This window comes from Diadema setosum, chromosome 5, assembly GCF_964275005.1.
Source record: "Diadema setosum chromosome 5, eeDiaSeto1, whole genome shotgun sequence".
Lineage (NCBI taxonomy): Eukaryota > Metazoa > Echinodermata > Echinoidea > Diadematoida > Diadematidae > Diadema > Diadema setosum.
The window spans coordinates 8,438,215-8,459,111 of NC_092689.1; the positions used below are offsets into that span (position 1 = coordinate 8,438,215).

The window sequence follows — 20,897 nt, forward strand, 5'->3', positions numbered from 1 at the left end:
ATACAAAGAAAATGAGCAAAACACCAATTAGACATCATCAGCACCGAACAGTTCTCTTGTTAGTCAGCCTACAGAATTAAAATTTGATGTGGTCACTTAGCAATTTGAACCATACTGTTCAAAATCAGTGTATTTGATAACAAAGGATATTGAGTCATTTATAGTCTGATCAAACCAATGCAATGAAGCGAGTCTTTATCATAACCATTGTCGATGGCTGGCAGCATGAAGGTAAGCAATAATGACAGTATGACATATTTTCCCCCATCACTATCAGGTCAACAACAACATCACAAATATGTCATCTTGTTTTTGGCAACTGAATTAAGGCATGATGGGGGGGGGGGGGGGCGCGAATATACCTTCCAACATGACGTTGGCTACTTCTGGGATATCATCATTGGAGAACATTGTGTATCATGCACTCATGCTATAAAAGTTAACAATATACTGGGAAATGAAAAAGCCATATGCCGAAGTACCACTATACTCCATTACATTCCTTTAAACAGCCCTTTCTTGTTTTTTCTACCTTTCTATGTTATATCTCCATCTCTGCCTTTCTCCCTATAGATTTTGTATTTGATGGGTATATTCACCTCCTACAGTATAAAATACAACACTTGCTTTCTCTCTCTCTCTCTCTCTCTCTCTCTCTATATATATATATATATATAATTCATATCATATGTATATGTGTGTATTATATATATATATATATATATATACATATATATATATATATATATATATATATATATATAATTCATATCATATGTATATGTGTATATATATATATATATATATATATATATATATACCCATCTATGTATCTATTTATCTATCCATCCATTAATCTATCTGTCTATGTATCTATCTATCTATCTATCTATTTAGTATGTAAACACATCATAGAGGGATAGAAAGATAGATGTATAGATAGATATATATGTAAGCTTATAGATATTTCTCTATCTACCTGCAGTAAGCTTTGATACCTCCCTCTCCCCCTCTTCCTCCGACCACCCTAACCCTGTCTCCTGAGTAAGGCTTTGTCATGGCTGGTGAGGTAAACAGGGACTTATAAAGCCTATCCCACAGGTCCTTTAACATGATTGAAGAGAAGGACACAAGCCCAGGGTGTCAAGATCAAATAGAAGTTCTCTTTTTTTTTTTTCTTGCCGTCGACTCAACTCACAGCAAACAGGTGTGCCTCCATATCACAGCACCTTTGCCATAAATGTCAACACCAGCACACTGAGGTCTCATGACTGTTGATAAAATCCATGGCAAGGTGTCGACTAGAGACATAAATGATTCCATTTCATTTTTTTTTTAAATTCTAAATTTCTGTTCTGACTTCATATGTTCCTTCTTATCTATCAAAATAGCAAATTACAGGGCAGCCATAACAGAGCAACCAGTGATGACTAGAGTTGCTAATTATTAAATACTATTATTAACAACCATATCTGAAGAGCTTGAATGCAAAAACAGATTAATGCCATTTTCAAAGTTTTACAGGGTCATCATGAAATAGAGGAAAATAAAATCTCTGCAATGATTCTGCACTTGTTACATAACAAGGAGTAGATCCAAAAACATTTGGTATCAATATTGTCACATATATTCTTATCATTTATCTATTTTTCCAGTAGCTTTCATTTCAAATATCTAAGGTTGGTACAAATGGATATATCTCTTTTGGCATTTTAACTCTTTATTTGCAAGAATGAAACACAAAGTGTAAATCTGCTGCATCTGTAATTCTATTACAGAAATATAGACAGAAAACAGAGACAGACAGACAGAAAGACAGACAGAAAGAGATAGATAGATAGATAGATAGATAGATAAACAAAGCGAGGGGGAGAGACTTCATCAATGGAGTACAATATGTGGCAATAACCAATATTTGTTTTGGTGGGTGAGGTTATCAGCATGACTTTCAAGAGGCTCTCATAGAGCTGTCCTATCTCAAGTTTCATTCAAAGGATTTGCGGGTGTGCACGCACATGATTTCAACATGTTTGGTCCCTCGAAAGGGAAGGAAGAGAAGGAGGGATGAGTGAAATGTCATGGATTTTCTTTGGCTCACAAAGGATCAAGATGCCTATCCAATCTTGGACCTACTTTCGAGCACCATTTCTCTCAGTATGTTTGTTTGATTCTCCCTCAGGGGGTTGCCATTACCCTCCAAACTTTGCTGTCAGAATGATATAACAGAATTTGAAGAGGAACAGCTCTAAACTGATTATGAAGTGCAAATTTCCAGAAGTTCACTTCAGATTGCCAACAAGCTTAATTCGTACCGTGTGGAAAAGCCATGGGCACATGGATATCTTGAAAAAAAAAAAAGAGAAAAATAAAATCCAGCTGTAGGTTAATGTCCTCACTTTCCTGAACCCAGATCTTGAGACTATTTCAATAATATATTCCCTCCACTTACTCCCCCCCCCCTCCTCCCCCTCCCTTCCCTCCATCCTCCCAATCTTCTTTGATATGGGAAGAAGGGCTGTTTAATTGGCAGAAACCTCCACTTGCAACATGACATGAGAAGGTCGTCATGAGTAGAAACATTCTTATTGCATCAATGTAGCACAGACTTAACAAAGCACTCATTAACCCCATCACTAAACTAACTCTTTGCAATGGACTCTCCATGATGAGAAATCAAAAATGTCCCTAACAAATGGCAGTTAAAGAAACCAACTGCAGTTCCAACCTTAAACAAAATCAAGTGAACAAAAACAAACAAACAAACAAAGGCAAATCGTGCCTGCTTTACAGAAGCCCATCTGATTATTGAATAAGACCCCATGTGAGTTTCATTGTCTGAGAGTCTCCCAAATCACTACAACTTTGAATGGGGTTCCACAAACAGGAAATAATACATTACAGTGCTAATTCCCCCTCATTGATTCACTTGGTTTGCATGCAGGCACGGTTTTAGTAGCAGGCTTCATTCACTCTGTCAATTTCCACACAACCAGACTCTGTTGCTCAGCTTTATGTATTTTAAACTTTTTCTTTTACAGGACTGATAAGCAACAATTCCCTGCCAGAATGATTGTAAATCTTATGGGACTGAAGTACAATGCTGCTCTGGTTTAAGTTCAAGACAACATAGGCCTATTTGGCTAATAAACCATTAAAAAAGGTAATCATATTTTCCATGTGCCTGCAGAAATCATCAGTTTTGCTCCAAAATGGACACATATGCATGCATAAGAATGTGTGAAATAATGCTGTGATAACACAAAGTCACCTAGGTAATGACAAAAATGCTACATATTAATCAAAATGGAATGCAAAAAATATTACAAAATTGAGCACATATCTGATCGTGGTTGCCATTCAATGTTCTTATAATCAATTAAAGATTGAGCTACAGCAATATGAAGGCATCTAAAATGTTGCAGAATTCATTTCAATGAATGGATCAAGAAGCAAAGTCACCTGCCACACGCACTCACTGTACAGGCACAACTATGCTTCATTCTCTACTGCACCACGTAGCTATCAATCACACCATTAACAGTGATTAGGAAAAAATTATTGGTCTCTCTCTATGGGTGAATGATTAGGGCCGACAATTGGCCTGACCACAGCAATAACTTCCAGTTGGTCAATCGGTCAATTCAAGCACCAACCTGAGCTTTGAGCATGTCTATCATAACGGTCATCTCTCGGACTGCACTCTCCAGCTGGGCGATTCTTATTGAGTCGCTTTGGGTCAGGGCTGCAGGACTGTCGTTCAGTGAGAGACTGCAGAGAGGACGAAAGTTTTAATGGGATGGTACAGTTTCGGCTGAGATGGTGCTTCAGGTTTCCAACATTTGTTGATGATGATTTTTGAGATAATGAGTAATCTTTTATGAAATATGAAAGAGCTCATAATCCTATAAAGAGGAATTCAAAGTTTACTTGATGAAAATTGGTTTTGAAATGGCTGAGATATCCAATACAAAGCTAACAAAAGGTTGGACCCATCTTTAATAGGATCACTTTGTTTTACTTTGTTCTTGAATATCTCAGCCATTTCAAAATGGATTTTCATCAACTGAAGTTTGAATTCCTTTTAAATTTGTATGCTCTTTGACATTACATAGAGTGGTTTTTAAGTATCTTACAAAAAGTTAAACGCTGAATCCTCACCTCAACCAATAATATACAATCCCTTTAAAAAGAAACAACACTTCACATACATTTTAACTCAAAACAATAGTAACATCATGAAACAAGGAATAAAAGTGGTGCCACTTTCCTTGAGACCGGACATAAAACCAAGACTTTTATGTACTCTGTCGTACCTTAAACACAAGTTAAATAATACAAAGCATTTTGCCAGCAAAGCCCCCTTACAATTTTTGCTGTTACCATGCCAACAGATCAACAGCAATCAATAAGCTTTGAGCATTTCAGCTGTTGCTATGGCAGTTGGTGTTAGATGTGACTTACAGTAACAGTGAATGGCTCAATGACAAGATTAGGTGAGTCACTAATGTGTGGCACAAAGCAGTCTCTGTCTGCCAAAGGATCCCCCTACTGAAAGCTGCCTGGTGATCTTGGAGCCAGGGACTCTAACCACCCTCATGGTGTTTCTGAGTTTAATTTTGAGTGTTCCTGTCACACCCTGCCTCTACAACAGACTTTGAAAAAAAAAAGGGGGGGGGGGCTGATTGGATTACTTCCTTAATCGCATCAAAAGTGTGGTTATGAAGCATGTCTGAGCAGAACTAAGTTACCCCTACCAATGTAGTGTTTAATGATGTTAACAGGAAACAAAAGAATTGGACAGAAAATGCATTATTTTGACACTGGAGGTGCAGATGTGATAGCTGATGTAAAAACCTCAGTGAATACACCATGCACATCCCGACTACATTTTACCTCCATGCAGAGACAAAAAATACAAAAATATGAGTTTTCTTGAATGCTTGTCTGATTTGCTAGTTGCATTTGGCAATGTTTATCTAGATAATATCATGAAAGTTATGAGACATATTCATAATACCATGAGAGACAATTTGAAGAATTGCATCTCCTATTCAGAGTGAACTATGCCAAAGATACACTTTTGTGCAATTGGTTGAAATAAAATCCTTTTTTTTTCTTCTTTCATCAGGTAGAAGGTGAGACACAAAATGAACTGAAAGAGATCACCAGAGTGAAATCACATCAAATCATGTTTAGAGGACAGAGTAACTATGAGGCATTTACCTTGGCAGAAAAAGAGAAGAACAACTTGTTGTTCTGGTGAGACCACAAACTCTGATTATAAAGTGCTCCTATGGTGTACATGTTCCAGTCACTATCGCCCCCCCCCCCCCCATCCTCCCTATATCTCTCCCTCCTTTACATCTGTGCCAACATTACCCTAAAGCATAGCTTACTTTTGCCACAAATATTTGCTCAACAGGTCAGTTAAACAGGTCTGTAAATTTGCAGAGGATCTTTTTTTTTTCCCCCTCATGTATATGGCATACTATCATGTTTAACAAAATCTAGGTTAGTTCAAACTCTTTTCTGTGCATCCACCACCCCCCCCCCCCCATTTGTTGCAGAGACAGTGATCTGTGTAAATAAATGTTTGCCAGCACTGCCAGACTGAGAAAACATCAGTAATTCTCAGAATCTCAGTGAAGCCAGTAATGTCTCGACATACTCTGCGAATTACTTTTACAAATTTAAGCCTTGCATCATGACCACACTTTTAATGGGTATTCATATTTTGTGGGTGATAGGAAATAAGTGACCACTTTAATATTCAGATGGCTATCAGGAAATGTGTGTTTACAATTTATTAGACTTTTTACAGAAATTTTGACATGATGATTTTTCCCCGAGATGTGCAGCTTCTACAAATTTGCTATTTCTAAAAACAAACAGAGACTGTCCATTCTCAGAGTAAACAGTACAGTTTCATGTTCTAATATTTCATTTGTCTTGACGAAGCAGCACTACCTCTTCCTTCTACTTTCCACATATTACATCCCAAAACGATACCTTCCAGGATCCCTTTTAATTATGTTGTGTTGTCATGCCTGAAAAATCTTGATGTCAAAAGCAATTCACTGAAGCATTTATGTGTCATGAAAACACACAATTACACAAATCTGTTGCTGGCGAGGCAGAAAATTGATTCCACCAAACTCTTTCACATGAATGCTCTAAATTGATCTGGTATATAATGCATCTCACCTTCAATGGTGTTGGCGTCCCTGTGAAGTTCAGCAGTCTCTGGGGCGCCATCCACTGCGAGTGGTCCACTCCTCGCTGCTGCTGCATCTATGTCAAAAAGACAGAGAGGAAAAAGACAACAAATTGACACCAGACATTGACAAGTGCAGACACAAGTGCCTGACATTAATTTACAGAACCAACAGGCCGGTTTGATTGATTATACATTAATGTAATCAGATTAATGAACCCCTCCCATCCCTCTGGCCCCCCCCCCCCCCAACCTAGTTACAAACCATTCTAATAAAGCTGTCATTGAATGCAGAATTCAAATGTACAGAATCAACTTTGCATAAATTAGTTGTGGCTATGTCAGGCATTTTTTTTTTTTGTCAACTGTCCTGTTTTTTAAGGAACAGTTCTTTTTTAAACAAAGGTCTGCAACTCACAAAAGGACATTGTGTGCAAAGACTCAGTGTAATTGGGAAAGATTGATATTGGTATAAAAGTGTGGAACTACAACTTACATGTCAAAGCTTGGACTTGGACAGAAGAGAGCACCGCTCACAACTAGCAAAAAGTCCATGAAGTCAGGAGGTCAGAATCTTTTTTAAGCCAACTCTGATTCTATTCTAAAATGGCAAATCCACTTATTGTCTCCTTTTTCACATTCTAAACATTTCCTTCAAACTCTTTACTCTGATCATTCGGGCTTGAATGATTCAAGCTGGAAGATCATGTGGAAAAACTTCCAAACAGTTTATTTTTCTAACCTCTGGGCACCAATGCACTTGTCATGATCCTTCAAACTGGTGATCCATGCATGATTTGCATTCAACCACACAAAACATTCAAAATCTTCAATTTTCTTTTCCTACTATTAAGCTTCTGCACTCACTTGTACTATGGAGTCACATCTGGATGTCAGATACATCATTCAACTGATGACAGAACAGTAATCCTTGACTTTAAAGGACATCTTGTGTTATGAGCCCAAAGTCTGATTCGCAGGGCTGCACACTAATCCATTTTTTCTACTGGTCCGACCCATCTGTCTGACCAGTAGGTACCCAGTTTTTCAATTTTTAAATGGTAAATTCCTGAAAAAGTTACTGGTCTGACAGTGATTTTTATTGGTCAGGGACTGTTGGACCTGTGCCAGTGTGCAGCATTGGTGATTGAAAGCTTTTATAATGCAAAGAACTGGTAAACCTTAATAAAACAAATTATCATTTCAAGAACATGCTGTTTGCGTTTTAATTCTAAAAGGCATATCTCATGTTGTACACAGTAGCAAATTCAAAATCTTAATTTTAAGTGAAAACACAGGTACATAGAACTTTTGATACCAAATGAAAAGAGAACATGATAGATACTGTATACAAACATATCCTATGCCATTTGGCTTTTGGAAGAGAAAAACTGACTGACAGAACTGGTCTTAGCAAAACTATAGATTTAGGATATCAAATCTATGTTATTCATACCACATTTTACTGCTAAATACACTTTAAACTGTCAAAAGTGTTTGAGGAAATATTGGCATTCACTGCGCTGATTTTAGACAAACTAATCAGTACTCTAACTCAGAGGGTTGCTGCCACCAGCACCTGTTGTACTGTTAAAAAAAAAACCAATGAACCACAAGTTGTTTGAATCTGATTGTACAGGCCTACTTCAGACTAGATCGCAAACCTACGACTGTACTGCCAAACTTGGATCTGAGAAACTTCTTGGATATCAAAAAAGCCTACTATTTGAATAGCGGTCCTCTTCAATCAAAGAGCAGGTAATTAAAATTTCCCCTCTTCTGTTGTTAACTCGTTGTGCACCATGATGTAAACCCCCTAGGTGCTACATTATTCTGAGACTGCAATGCATGAGCGCTTCCGGTAAACATTCTGTTTTTCAAAGCCACGCAACTTCTTTTAGATGTGTTTATAAATGCTAAAGATGCTCTTGTACAGCAAAATTAAAGAGAATATTACAAGCTCTGCTGTGATGTGAGTTTTATGACAAAGCTATGGCTATGATGCTTTCAATGTACTTTGGCATGTTGCGCTTTTATCAACTGGTTTGTGCACAGTTGTGCATTTCAGCAAAATTTGCGAAGTTGGCAAGCCGTTGACTGAGCCGGGCGCACAAATGTGGCACAAAAAGAGTTTAACTTTAAATAGTTGTGATCGTAAGAGTTGAGCTGAAGAATGTAGCTAACTGTTTGACAGTATCACGTCATCATCACTGAGCTAGGGAAACACTAATTTCTGTAACTTCTGTAACCACTATCTACCCTACATCTGAATTCCCCACCCCCAAATCAACCTTGAACTCTTTCAAAGGATTGCCTCAGGGGTGTAAGAAGTGTGGCTCTTACTAAAGGGTCAGTGTTGATAGAATACCACGCAAGCCATTTACTACAAGCATGACAGAAACTGTGTGCAGAGAGGCAGTATTCAAACTAGCAAAGATGGCTCTCCCTCTCCTTCATCCCAGTCCTTGCAACCTCCACCACTCCAACAAGGAGCAAGGGGGTTCTCTTGTGGACCCTCAATGGAGAACAGAGGGGTTTCTGTTCTACCAGGGAGGTGAGAAGACCTGGTCCTTTACACTAGCTATTCCCCTTCTCCCTCACCCTTGCCCTCCCCCACCCCCCCCCCCCCCAAAAAAAAAAAATGAAACAAATCTGAACCATTTTTAGCCTGCTGCTTGTGATACTTGCAACCACATCTGGGAATTGACTTTCCTCAGTCAATTTCTTCCAAGATATGCCTCTTTTCCCTCTTATGTTACTATATGACAAACCCCCAAGCAAAAACTCCCCCATCCCCATGATACATACAATAACTGCTCTGTTTTGATCTTGGCTGTTCACCCCTAAGGGTTGGTAGTCCATTGCCTATGTACTCCCACAGTCATGCAAAAAAAAACACTTTATCATGCCTGTCTCATTTCTCCTGCCTTGCAATGATTTTTGTCATCTATTTCTGAATTAATATTTGAAATTCATCAAACAAGTGACATTTTCCTCCTCTTTTGCACAGCATGGGGATGAATAACCTAAAGTTTGTCATTGTACTTTTTTCTGATTAAGTACAGAACATATGAGGTTTGAAGCAGCTTTTACACATGGGCTATGACACTGTAATAAAGAGACAAAACTTCTGCCATTAGAAGGAAAGAAAACTGGTGATTTCTGTTGCACAAAAGCACATAAGTATGGTTAAAGAAGATAAGACTTAGGATTTCATTACAATGGAAACAGGAGTAACCCCGGTTAAATGTGGTCTTTCATTTATCATAATGATTACTATATCTCCATGGGATCATAAGGCTTAATTTTCAGCAGGTTAAGTACTGATCATCATTTCAGCTAGCATGCTTTCATATCCATAAATCAACTGACAATATTTACAGAAGAGCCTTGATTACTGACACATTCAAATTTTATGCAGAAAATTTGCCAAAGGCTTGTCTGACATGGCAACAAGTAATGTATGCAAAAAGGTTTCCAAGTACTAAAGTTTATTCATCAGGAACAGCTTCACGGAAAAGCTTGTTACTAGGACCCCAGGAAAGAAACATAATACATTAATATCAAAATTTGACTAACTGTAATTAAACAAGATATTTTAGTGGCATGAAATTTTTGCAAATTGGAGCCAATGGCCTTTTCTGCAGCATTAAATTTTCACAAGTTGCCCCTAATGTTCAATGCATATAGTGCAGAAAAGAACTTTCACATGCAATTTAATCTTGCCAATCTTTAGCTCTCGCGAAATTCACGAAATTAAAATGCTCGCGAACATTTCTTGTTTTACAGTACACCATACATGAGTAAATCAGTCTACTGAAAGATACCACTCAAGAAACTTCAACCCCCCCCCCAAAAAAAAAAAAAAAAATTGCTCTAAGATTAGCTTACATTAGCTAGTCATTTTGTTCATTACGAGCTTTTCTATGAAAACGCAGTGCTAGATCACAACTCTGGTGGGGTATGAAACAGGTTAAAGGGAAACTTCAAACTGTGGTCTTCAAACAGAGACTGCTTACCCAGGCTATATCTCTAGAGGAAAGAATTCCACTGCCATCTCCCTTTGGAATACCATCCCCTCACATCCTTTCTGATTAGAAGTGATATCCCACACACGCTACTTAGATAATGTATGTCAAGGGCTATCACCAATCAAATTGTGGTTTTGATTCCATTGTCTGTTACCATTTGCTGATCACTGTACTTTAGCTCTACAACTATAGAGGGTGCATGTAGACTGAACATAGGCCTACCTGTTACAGTCCCAATTTCATCACTTCCATGGCATTGCATGTGACACAGTGATACATTCTTCCATAATGTTTAAGAAATGTTTGTTGTTCTTGAGACTCCTACATTGAAACATACATGTATTGTCCCTGGGGTGACAAGACCTCTATTTCAACTGGCATAAAAACCCCTCCTAACTCAACTTGAATATGAGAAATACTGATTTAAATTCTAAGACAGAACAATTAATAATATAGCCAAATCCAAAACGATGTTTCTACATTAACATAACATCAACATTGATTGTTATTTTATGAAAATGTATCTTTTTTTTATTTTCTTTTTTTGCTCTCGTAAAAATTTGTCATTTCAAAGTCCTTGTCATGACGGTGACAATGATACTCTTATAAAAGTCTTTCGATAGTCATCTTCATATCATACATATATTGATTTAAAAGTACTTCTAGAGCCATGAAACTTGCCACTGCCCTCTTCACATATTCTGAATTATTTGTTACGTAATCAAAATGATACTGCAGCGCTGGAGTATGATCACATCTCTAACAGCTCTTCCTGTTACCATCAGTGCGGGCTTGTGAAGCATTTAGATATCACATTATCTATGATAGCTCTGATTCCAGACCTGCATTTTATAAATGATTATGGAAGCACACACTGGAGTAGCCTACTGTAATAAACTGTGAATGCCATATAGCCACAGGGACTAAAGATACATTTCTGTTATGGGGAACTGTGTTCTTTCATAATAATTTTTACTGTTCATTTTTCACAGTATCTAAAATATGGTATAAAGTCTAAATGAAACTTTTTCATTTGAGCCTTTCAATGTTCATGTGTAATTGTTTGAGTTGGTTGCAGATTTTCTTTCTTAATTCCTTAAATTGGAAACATACTTACAAAATTTCAAAATGGTTTTCTCAGTCATGAAATGATAATTAAATCAATATTCACTTCCTCCAGAAAATTTAATCTTACATGTAGCAAATCCTGACACATGTTTCCACATAAATGATGAACTAATTTTTTCTTTGATATGTTCAAAATCTTGCTTGTGGTTTGCAGTTTATCACGTCAAGGGCATGTGATTTAAGATCAGAGGCAAGTAGAAACTGACCTGTGAGTCACCTTTGCTTCTCAAAATTTCATATTTGTTTATTTTTTATTTATTTAATTTTTTTTTTTTTTTTGGGGGGGGGGGCGTTTTGCGGGGGGGGGGGGGATCACATACATTGTACCCATGGTGGCAGGTCACTGGTGTGTTCTGCTGGTCAGTCTTATAACAGCACAAATAAGTTAAAAGTGATCCTAGTTTGTAGCTCATTAGGCTACAACTAAAAATGTCACTACCACTATAAATTGTGGCACTGAAATGAAACATAACGCATCAAAACTTTCTAATCCCAACACATTCTGACATCTGTAGACCAAGCTTTAATGGCAAGCAACTACGCTACTCTATGAACAATGCGTTTATTTGCATTCCTGTGCTGGACTTACGGCTGTCTTCAGAGCATGTCCACGGCTTGTCGGTCAGTGCCAAGGGATAAAACACCATCTCCTGCAGCCAGCCCTGCAGAGAGCATAACCAGAATCAGATGGCTCAAATCACTGGTTGCCATAGAAACAAAGACGGTTGCCATTAAAAAAAGGAGGCAGGTTGCTGCCATATTTCATATCTCATTCCTAATAAAGATACACGTAAACACACTATACACACACATCGTCTGCACACATACACGTTGTGCAAATATAGCCTCATGGCATATTCTAAACAGCTATAAAGAAAGGAAAAGAAAAGTTACATGCTTTCTAATAGAAATTGACCCACAATGCCAACCCTTTCTCCCTGCATGGGCACACAGATTGATGAACAAGTACATGTACTTACGAGTAGAGGTACACGTAGAGTCCAATATCATGAGATTCTTCTGCGTAATTCATAGAATTTTTGATTAGAATATAATTTTGTTGGAAGTCAGGGTCATGCTTCCTTTTTTCAAGAAGATGTGTATAATAATAATGATAATAAATAACACTTACAGACCCGACAGCACTTAATACTGACGTTTCTAAGCACATTGATATTGAAAAATATTAAATCAAAATACAGCATCATGTACACAACAAAAATTAGGATCGAGTAAATAGATAAATTCTAAGTAATGATTTAGACTTATCTACACTTTCAGTATTTCAAATATAAAAAGGGAGTTTGTTCCAAGGAGATGGAGAAATGACAGAAAAAGCCCCATCACGATAATGGGTACAGGTACATCTATAAGCATCATATCCTGGATATGACTCTAGAAGACTCGTACACACATAAAAAGCTTCTCTTTAATAAAGAACAACAAACAAACATGTAACAAGCTGGCAACATTTGAAGTTATTGTGACCTACAGCACTGTATATCTTCTGATGGAATGGCCTGTGGACACTCAAACAAATGACAAAGACAGACCCAATCATTCCTACATAAATGCAGGTCTGATTTTCCTCAATTTTCTTCACCAAAAGAAATGACTCAGGTTGAACAGACTTTTTTTTTTGTACTGGAGAAAATTCTGCTGGTGAGCATGAATTTCTTGCACTGTTTTGCATCCTTCTTTCTTTTCTTTTTTTTAAGTCAATGCCAAACAGACAGAATAATAGGTATTATCACTGGATAGTCCACAATTTCACAGGCCAGTACTTCAATAATTTGTAAATTCCAATGACATTTTCATTAGCCTCACAGACAAGGGACATTGTCAGCAAACCTAACAAAGTCTGAGGGACTTCGAAAGAATAAGCCACGGTAAGCCTATACCACAGAGTGACTCATCTAAAGATGAATGGAAGCTTTGTGAATCATTGACCCCAGAATAGCAAACATTCTGACCTACAAACTTCTGCTTCTCCAATGACTACTGACTGAGGTATTCACGAGTATGGTTTATAGAGTAAAGAAGCAGTTGCACATGGCCAAAATTCATGATTAGAAAGAAACACATTTTATGGTATACCAACAGAGTTTGATAAAGTCTTACAGCACATTTTAATATGCAGTTCCGAAAATGTTTCTCAAATCAAGTTTGGTTTGTTGTGGTCTGAGGATATTTTCAGTTGGGTTTTGCACGAATCCAGCAGATGCGCATTTTGTCCCCTGCTTGGCAGAAGGGCCTTTATAGCAATAGCATGAAATTTCATCCCAAAGTTAAATTTTTGTTTGTGACTTAATTTGACAGTTTTGAAAGCTCTTTCAGTTAATGTGAACATTATTGTTATGTGATTTTGTGAGCCTACAAACCTTAGGGCACTTCTGCCGGGCAAGGGATTACTCATAATCTGAATGGTTTGACCATATCAACATAAATGAGGTGGAGCCTTGTGTGAACTTGAAATCACTTTCTGCATCAAGCATGCACAAACATGTGTACATACTCTCACATGAAACTGTAAGGACATGTGTAGTTTAAATTCACAATCACAGAGCAGGTGACACAGTTGTTGTACAGAATGTCAATTGCACTAAGTACAAGTGTTTGCAGAAATAGAGATTAGCAAGGGAAAACCTTACAGTCCCTTGTAAACTACAAACCTGATTAGCAACATGTTTCATACAAATGTAGGCAAAGTTAAAAAGAGCCATGAATTTTTTGAAGATGACTCACAGACAACTCACATTGAACTTGTTCCTTCCATCTGGTCCTTGCAAGATGTAAACCTCTGTGCTTTCCACGTCATTAAAATCCACAACTCCCTCTAGGGTCAATGCCACAGAGGATGTGCACTCAGTGTAGAAGATGAGCTGGTCACCGTCGATGACGATGAGAAAGTGTGCGAATCGCTGGGTGTCGATCAGCGGTGTCGGCAGCACCGTTTGGTGGATGCGGTTGGAGTCGCGCACCCGGTACTTGATGCGCAGCTCCCCGGTCCGCGTGCTGGAACTGAGCGCCAGGAGCGGGACTCCACCCCTCGGAGGGCTAATGGCAAACAGCATCCCAGCACCATCGCCCGCCTGTCGGGCCAATATGTAGATGCTGAGTGCATGGCTGATGCGAAGCTGACTGTGCAGGGGCGTGAGTTGGTGAGAGGGTAAGGTGATGAGGTCTGTCCGGGCACGCACCCGCCAGATGGAGGACCGGCCCGATGGACCCTCTGCCAGGGTCACACCCTGGGTGTGGTTGCCACTCTTGAACACTTCGAGCAAGTCGATGCCTACCATGTGGATACGAGCAAAAGGGAGTACACTTTTGGAGTGAACAATATGCTAAGATGGAAATCCCTCCAGCATACTGTATGTTCATACCTCACAAAGTTTGAGATGAAAACATTTTGCTTGCATGCTCTCCTATACTGTATATTCCTCTTTTTAGGAATTAAATGACATCAAAAAAGCATTTGCTAAACTTTATTGAAGTCATTTAAGATAACACACACAAAAAATGAAGAGATAATCAAATATCACAGATTTCTTTGGTGAGAATGTTTTCAAGACTCTTTGAGTAATCTAAAGACAAAAAGTCTAATTTCTTCTCCAATCTCTGTTTTCATAAACTTTTGCTCCAATCTGCTGTCTGTAATACTCAGAGCACCACAATACAGCATCTTCTACAAAACTAGTTATTCCATCTTATTATCCTATACGTTAGATATCATTTTACACAATGTTCAATAAAAGCAGAGATTATATAGATGGATATATATCTTAAAATATGGCTACATTGAGCAGATATCTGCCATGCACATACAACTGGCAAATGCATCTGGTTCCGTATTAAACAGGTGCATCATATGATGACACTTTTCCAACATCTGCATTCACATACAACTCCTCTAGATTATTTCATATATGACACCATGTAGTTAATAAGAATCAGATATTGGAGGAAAAGGATCACACGAGGGTGGGCCATTTCTTGTGTTCTTCTGCCAGCAGAACATTTGGGAACATTTTCTCACAGGATCACATTTTTGTATTTAAATACAAATGGCAGATATCAAATGTGCTTTCAGCTGTAATGCCTATAAATGTTATATTACTGGCAGAAGAGAATGTATGTGTCCTTCAGTCAAAATGTTTGTGTTTGTACCTACAGTAGAACAGAATAAATTGATACATGTGCAACAGGTGGCATGCAACTAATGTTGTTACATCTCTTCCACCAGAAATCGGCTCTCTCCTTTTTCCTTCCGTTCTGCTTCCTGGAGACTGAGCACATTGTCTCTACCTATAGTTTCTTCTGTACAGATTGTATTTACACAAAAGTTCACTTGGATCTAAATGAGGCACTTGTACACTATAGCGCACATCCTGCTCGGGATTTTTGTTTTCTTTTGAAGATTGGAATCTCGCTATTACACCTGACACAGCTAGGCGACACCTGCAAATGTCCAAAAGGTGAAAAGGACACACCTGCCTTCAAGGCCCTGCAGTAGAGGTCAATGTGTTTCAATATGCATCACGTTAACCCATTGAGGACGAGTCCAGAGTATACTCGGGCAAGCGTCTATGGGAAATGCCTGTTGTAGCAAAATCAGTCCGTCCTCAACAGTTAACTTTCTCATTGACTTTGGCTATTGGCTTCTACACAGTAGCTGTGTTACTACTGGCAAGACTTTGCGAAGTTTGCAAAGTTAGAGTTGCTTTTTTTCAGAGTTCAAGTTCTCAAAGTGTTGCCAGTGTGCCCGCAAACTTCATGAAAACGTCTCACGAAACTTCCAACTCAAACTTGGGAAATTTTCCACACCTTACTTTGCAAATCTTCTCAAAAGTTAGTGCAGTTTGAACACTTGCAGCTTTTATAGTTTCTATTTTAATAGATTATAGTGTGACCAGCTTGTTTGTGGGGCATCAAAAATGTATGCTCACACATTGGGATGTACGTGTATTGTTTTATATCAATCAGTAGCTGTCAAACAGTGCGTGCTTTTTTCATTGCGCATGTACACCAGTGACTGTAATTTCCAGACCTGAAACTTCGAGAAGCTTTGCAAGAGTGACCACAGCTACTAGACCAATGTCACATGCATTTTGAGATATTGGGGCTGAGAGGCATTTGATTGCAACAAGGATGGAAGTGATGTACTGTTGTCATTGATATCATTGAAAAATGAAGGACATCATACCTCCTCTGTCGTGAACTGTGTGTCTTTGAGGTGTCATATATATTTGAACTCTGTTTTATGGGGGGGGGGGGGGGTCACTGATTCTAAGTCCAAAGATGTCAGAGAGACAGGATATGAAATTAGAATGAAAGGACACGGGAAGAGATCCAGTATTTTAGGATCATCGGAAGAGATGATACATGCCAGGTTACAAAACGCCTCTCTAAAATTACCCCTGTCTTCACTGATCTGTCTGTGCATTAAAGACCACCGCCAGGTATGCAGTAAGTTGAAATTGAATGTCCGCTTGCAATGTCCATTACGGAAATCGTTGGGCATAAAGACAGACATTCAGAAGTCACATACTGACTCAGGACAATGTATTAATAATTCATAAGTGGTATAAGTTTCCAAAACTGAGAAATTTCCCTTTTCTACATTGGAATCCATCCGACTTTGCCTCAAAATACAGAGCTCTGTGCATTACATCCAAAAAGGAGATTTTTTTATGCTATTCTTTTTCTAGTTCATCACTCTCACACTCCAAATCTAGTTCATGGATAAAGATTTGATTAACAGTTGATAATTGCATACTATCAACAATATCAAAATTCTACAATAAATACCTAAAATCTATAAAGCTTTTCACGAGCCATGGTTTGCAGGCTTCATTCATTCTGCAAGAGGCAGAATTTTTTTTTTTTACACGAGTGGAGAAATACAGCAATTCTTCTCCATGGGGGAAGGGTGCTTGTCCGTCAAAACCTGTTAAATCATTTTCGGTACAGGAAGTCCTCTATTGGGCAAAATTGGAGCCAACTGAGCGGCCAACTGGGCAGCGATTCTTTGCAAGAAATGATACAGTTTAGGCATGCAGCAGCTGTGAGTGCTACCTACTTATAACTGTCCTTTTGACCGCCAGCCTATAAACTGACGTCCTTGCATTTACCCTTCAATTAAACAGTTCAGCACACTTGCTCCACTTCGAAAGGCTGTCCTTATATCTTCATGTTTTACATCATCCAAATATTGTACAATATTAAGGGACATATGAAACCAATATCAGAATTTGCAAGTAGTACAGTCTCCTGTTCCATTCTAACATACACAAGGTTAATCTCTCAGGCCTATAAATGTAACACACATGCTGATATGTGTGTATTTTTTGTTTCTTTTTTGTTTCTTTGTTTTGTTCTGTTTGCACACAAATCTCCAGTTCATTGAAGCAATAACAGAATTTATCTTCTTTTCTGTTTTGCTCCACTAAACTTACAGGTTTTATCAAGCACATTCATTTCTTTAATGATTATTAATTTTCTAGTGTGTCAAAACAGGAAAATGCAGTTGCCTTGCAAATTAAGAATGACCACTCAGGAAACTTGGAGGAAATTCTGGGGTGGAAATGCTGATGACTTCCTTAAAATTGATACAATTGTATAATACACAGACATGTAGAGCTCTCATAAAGCTAATAAAACCTGGAATTCAGCTAATCTGGAAGAAGTTCTAAGCCAGTTACAAAATAAATGTAGGGCCAACACCATATCTTAATCCTGTATGTATTCAATCTAGATGATAATCTCTAGACAGCACTGAAACGGGAAACATTAGCCCATTAGTTTACAACATATAAGTTTAAAATAAACAATAGTTTAGAGTATTGATTAGAATAAGAGAACAAAAAAATGCAAATTAGACATCAAGATGATGTCATACACTTTAAACTCTTCAACTGATTAGTACATAGAGCCATTGTGATTTTTCTTCTCAATAATCAGAGCAAATTCAATTCCCTTTTCACTCCGGCCATGAATCAGAAATCTAGAATCATTTGATGAGCACTATAATAAGATTTCTGCTACCCATACCTGAAGATATTTTAAAAAAGGACACATTCATTTTGTATAGTAACAACTTCTACAACAAATGACCTCACTCACAATTCTACTTTCTGAGCTACTCTGGCTTTTATCAAATACTCCCTTTACAGAGGGAGTGAATGCTCAAAAAAATAAAAAACTAAATGGGAGAAAAGGGCGAGGGAGAGACTTGGAGAAAGATACAATGTAGATGCTGAATCTTCTGACATTGGAAACACCTACCATCCCTTGATTGAGGGGGAGTAACTCATTTAGACATAGGGGAAATTCTTCATATCCTGTACAGGTTTCAGACAATGTGTTTCATAGGGATTCCCCTTCCCTGGTGCACACGCACACACACACGCACATGTCCGCCAGTCATCATTGAGCCAAAATATCCCAGAAAATGGCAAGTTTTATCAAAATCATACCAGGAAATGGATGTATTTCTGGAAAAGATTAACCTGCAGGTCAAGGATTTGGTCATCCCACAGCCACGCACCACTATTTGGTGCATTTGCACTTCACAAAGATATGACTATGAAATTGATGCACAAGAAATCTATTGGGATTCATGGTATTTGAAAATATAAAATTAAATGTTGGGCCTACACATAACGATCATAAACTTAATGTCTTTTTCAAACATAACAATCAATGTACAGAATAAGGTGACACAAACATAGTTTGTAATTCCCATACTGTTTTCTTTTTTCCTATTAAGATACCTTATTCACTCATTTATCAATAAATTCATTCATTCATCTTTTTGCCCGACTATATATCTGTCTGTTTATCCATCAAATCTACTGTATGTACATAAAACTGTCTACCAGTATCTATGCATATCTTAACTATATTTCTATTTATCTGTTTATAAATGCGATCGACATATTTATCATTCCTTTTGTGATGCATGCAATGTATTTTTGTACATAAACTTTAACATCACTTTAAGGTACATGTAGTGAGGTACAGTCCAATGGCAGAAGAGTTGTTGGTTTTTTGTTGTTGGTTTTTTTCTTTTTTTGGGGGGGGGGGAGGGGGATAAAATGATTTCCACATCTGTGGACCATCTGCTGATGCCATGGAATTGAGAAAGGAGGGGAATTCATGGACCCTGATCCATATTTGGACTGAGTATACTCCAGAGGGAAACTAGCTTCATGCAATCATTCATGAGGACAGTGAGTAAAAGGGTGAAGAGTTGATGATCTGATGAGATCATGATGTGCTGTGCCACCTAGTAAGCTCTGCTCTGATATGTACCATAGATACATTGCATGTCCTTAAACTTTCCATCATTATCAGCAAAGAAACATGACTATTCGGCAATCAAGAGATTTAAACAATGCTATTATTGACTTGCAAGCTGGACTATTCTTTTAAAGGGACTGTACAGTACTGGTTGAGGTGGGGATTCATGTTTTGAACATTCCTAAGTGAGATAATGAAAAGCCTCTTATGAAATATGAAAGAGCATGTAATTTTAAGAACGATTCAACATTTATTTGATGAAAATTGGTTTTCAAATGGCTGAGATATCCAAAAAAGTGCTAATGATAAAAGGCGACATGCCACAACTTTATTAGGATCTCTTTGTTTCACCTTGTTTTTGGATATCTCAGCAATTTCAAAACCGATTTTCATCGAATAAACTTTTGATACCCCTTAGAACTGCATGCTCTTTCACATCTCATAGAGTGGTTACTGAATGTCTAGCAAAACGTTAAAAGCTAAATCCTCACCTCGACCAGAACTGTACACACCCTTTAATGATGCAGTTCATTTTGACGCCTTCTTTGAAATGCTCAAGGATGTGCTTGCTTTAGAATACGAAATAATGTATTTAAATACTCCAGTGATGTTAATAAGCAAAATCATATTCAAAGTTGAAGACAATTTTTTACTTTAGATAACACGAAGGTAGGCCTATACTCAATGTGTCTAAGTCCATAAATCCCAAATGGGAATGCTACAGCGATTATGTGATACATGTATATCACAATAGTATTGTATGTCTACAGTTCAAGAGAATAAAAGATTTACTCTTTTATTATAAAAAGAATGCATTTCCCCAACTTTTCACTTTCAGAATCAAGGGCAACAGCATTTTTCCTGCTCCCTGAAGGACGCTAGTCAAGTGCTATTTCATTATGCCAGAAAAATCAAAATGTTGTGAATTTTCCTCACTACTACACTATAAATGACATTACATTGTATGTACGATTTGACTGTGGATCGATGCATTGTTACAGTGTACAGTGTAGGTGCATACAATGTAAGTTTTACTCAATACTGAATTATGGCCAGCTTATGGCCAGATTATGACGCAGTCACATTTAGGCGACTGATCTTTTTTTTTTTTTTTTATAACTTATAGATCTTTTTATATGATACCCAGTGCCACAGGAACCATGCAGCAAATAGCTTCTTTTTTTTCCCCAAATCAAAGTAAATGTTTTACATGAAGTTGCATC

At 37.8% G+C, this 20,897-nt stretch overlaps 1 protein-coding gene across 1 annotated transcript in view; it reads right to left on the bottom strand.

The window, feature by feature from the left end:
* Positions 1-14,462, bottom strand: part of LOC140228475 (kielin/chordin-like protein) — a 65,556-nt gene extending 51,094 nt beyond the window's left edge. Inside the window, exons 1-5 of the mRNA XM_072308690.1 lie at positions 14,130-14,462; positions 11,963-12,035; positions 6,205-6,285; positions 4,304-4,313; positions 3,654-3,768 (exon numbers count right to left, since the gene is read on the bottom strand). Of these exons, the coding sequence (XP_072164791.1) occupies positions 3,654-3,768; positions 4,304-4,313; positions 6,205-6,285; positions 11,963-12,035; positions 14,130-14,447 (597 nt within the window). The 5' untranslated portion in view covers positions 14,448-14,462. The remainder of the gene's footprint in view (positions 1-3,653; positions 3,769-4,303; positions 4,314-6,204; positions 6,286-11,962; positions 12,036-14,129) is intronic.
* Positions 14,463-20,897: the final 6,435 nt, after the last annotated feature.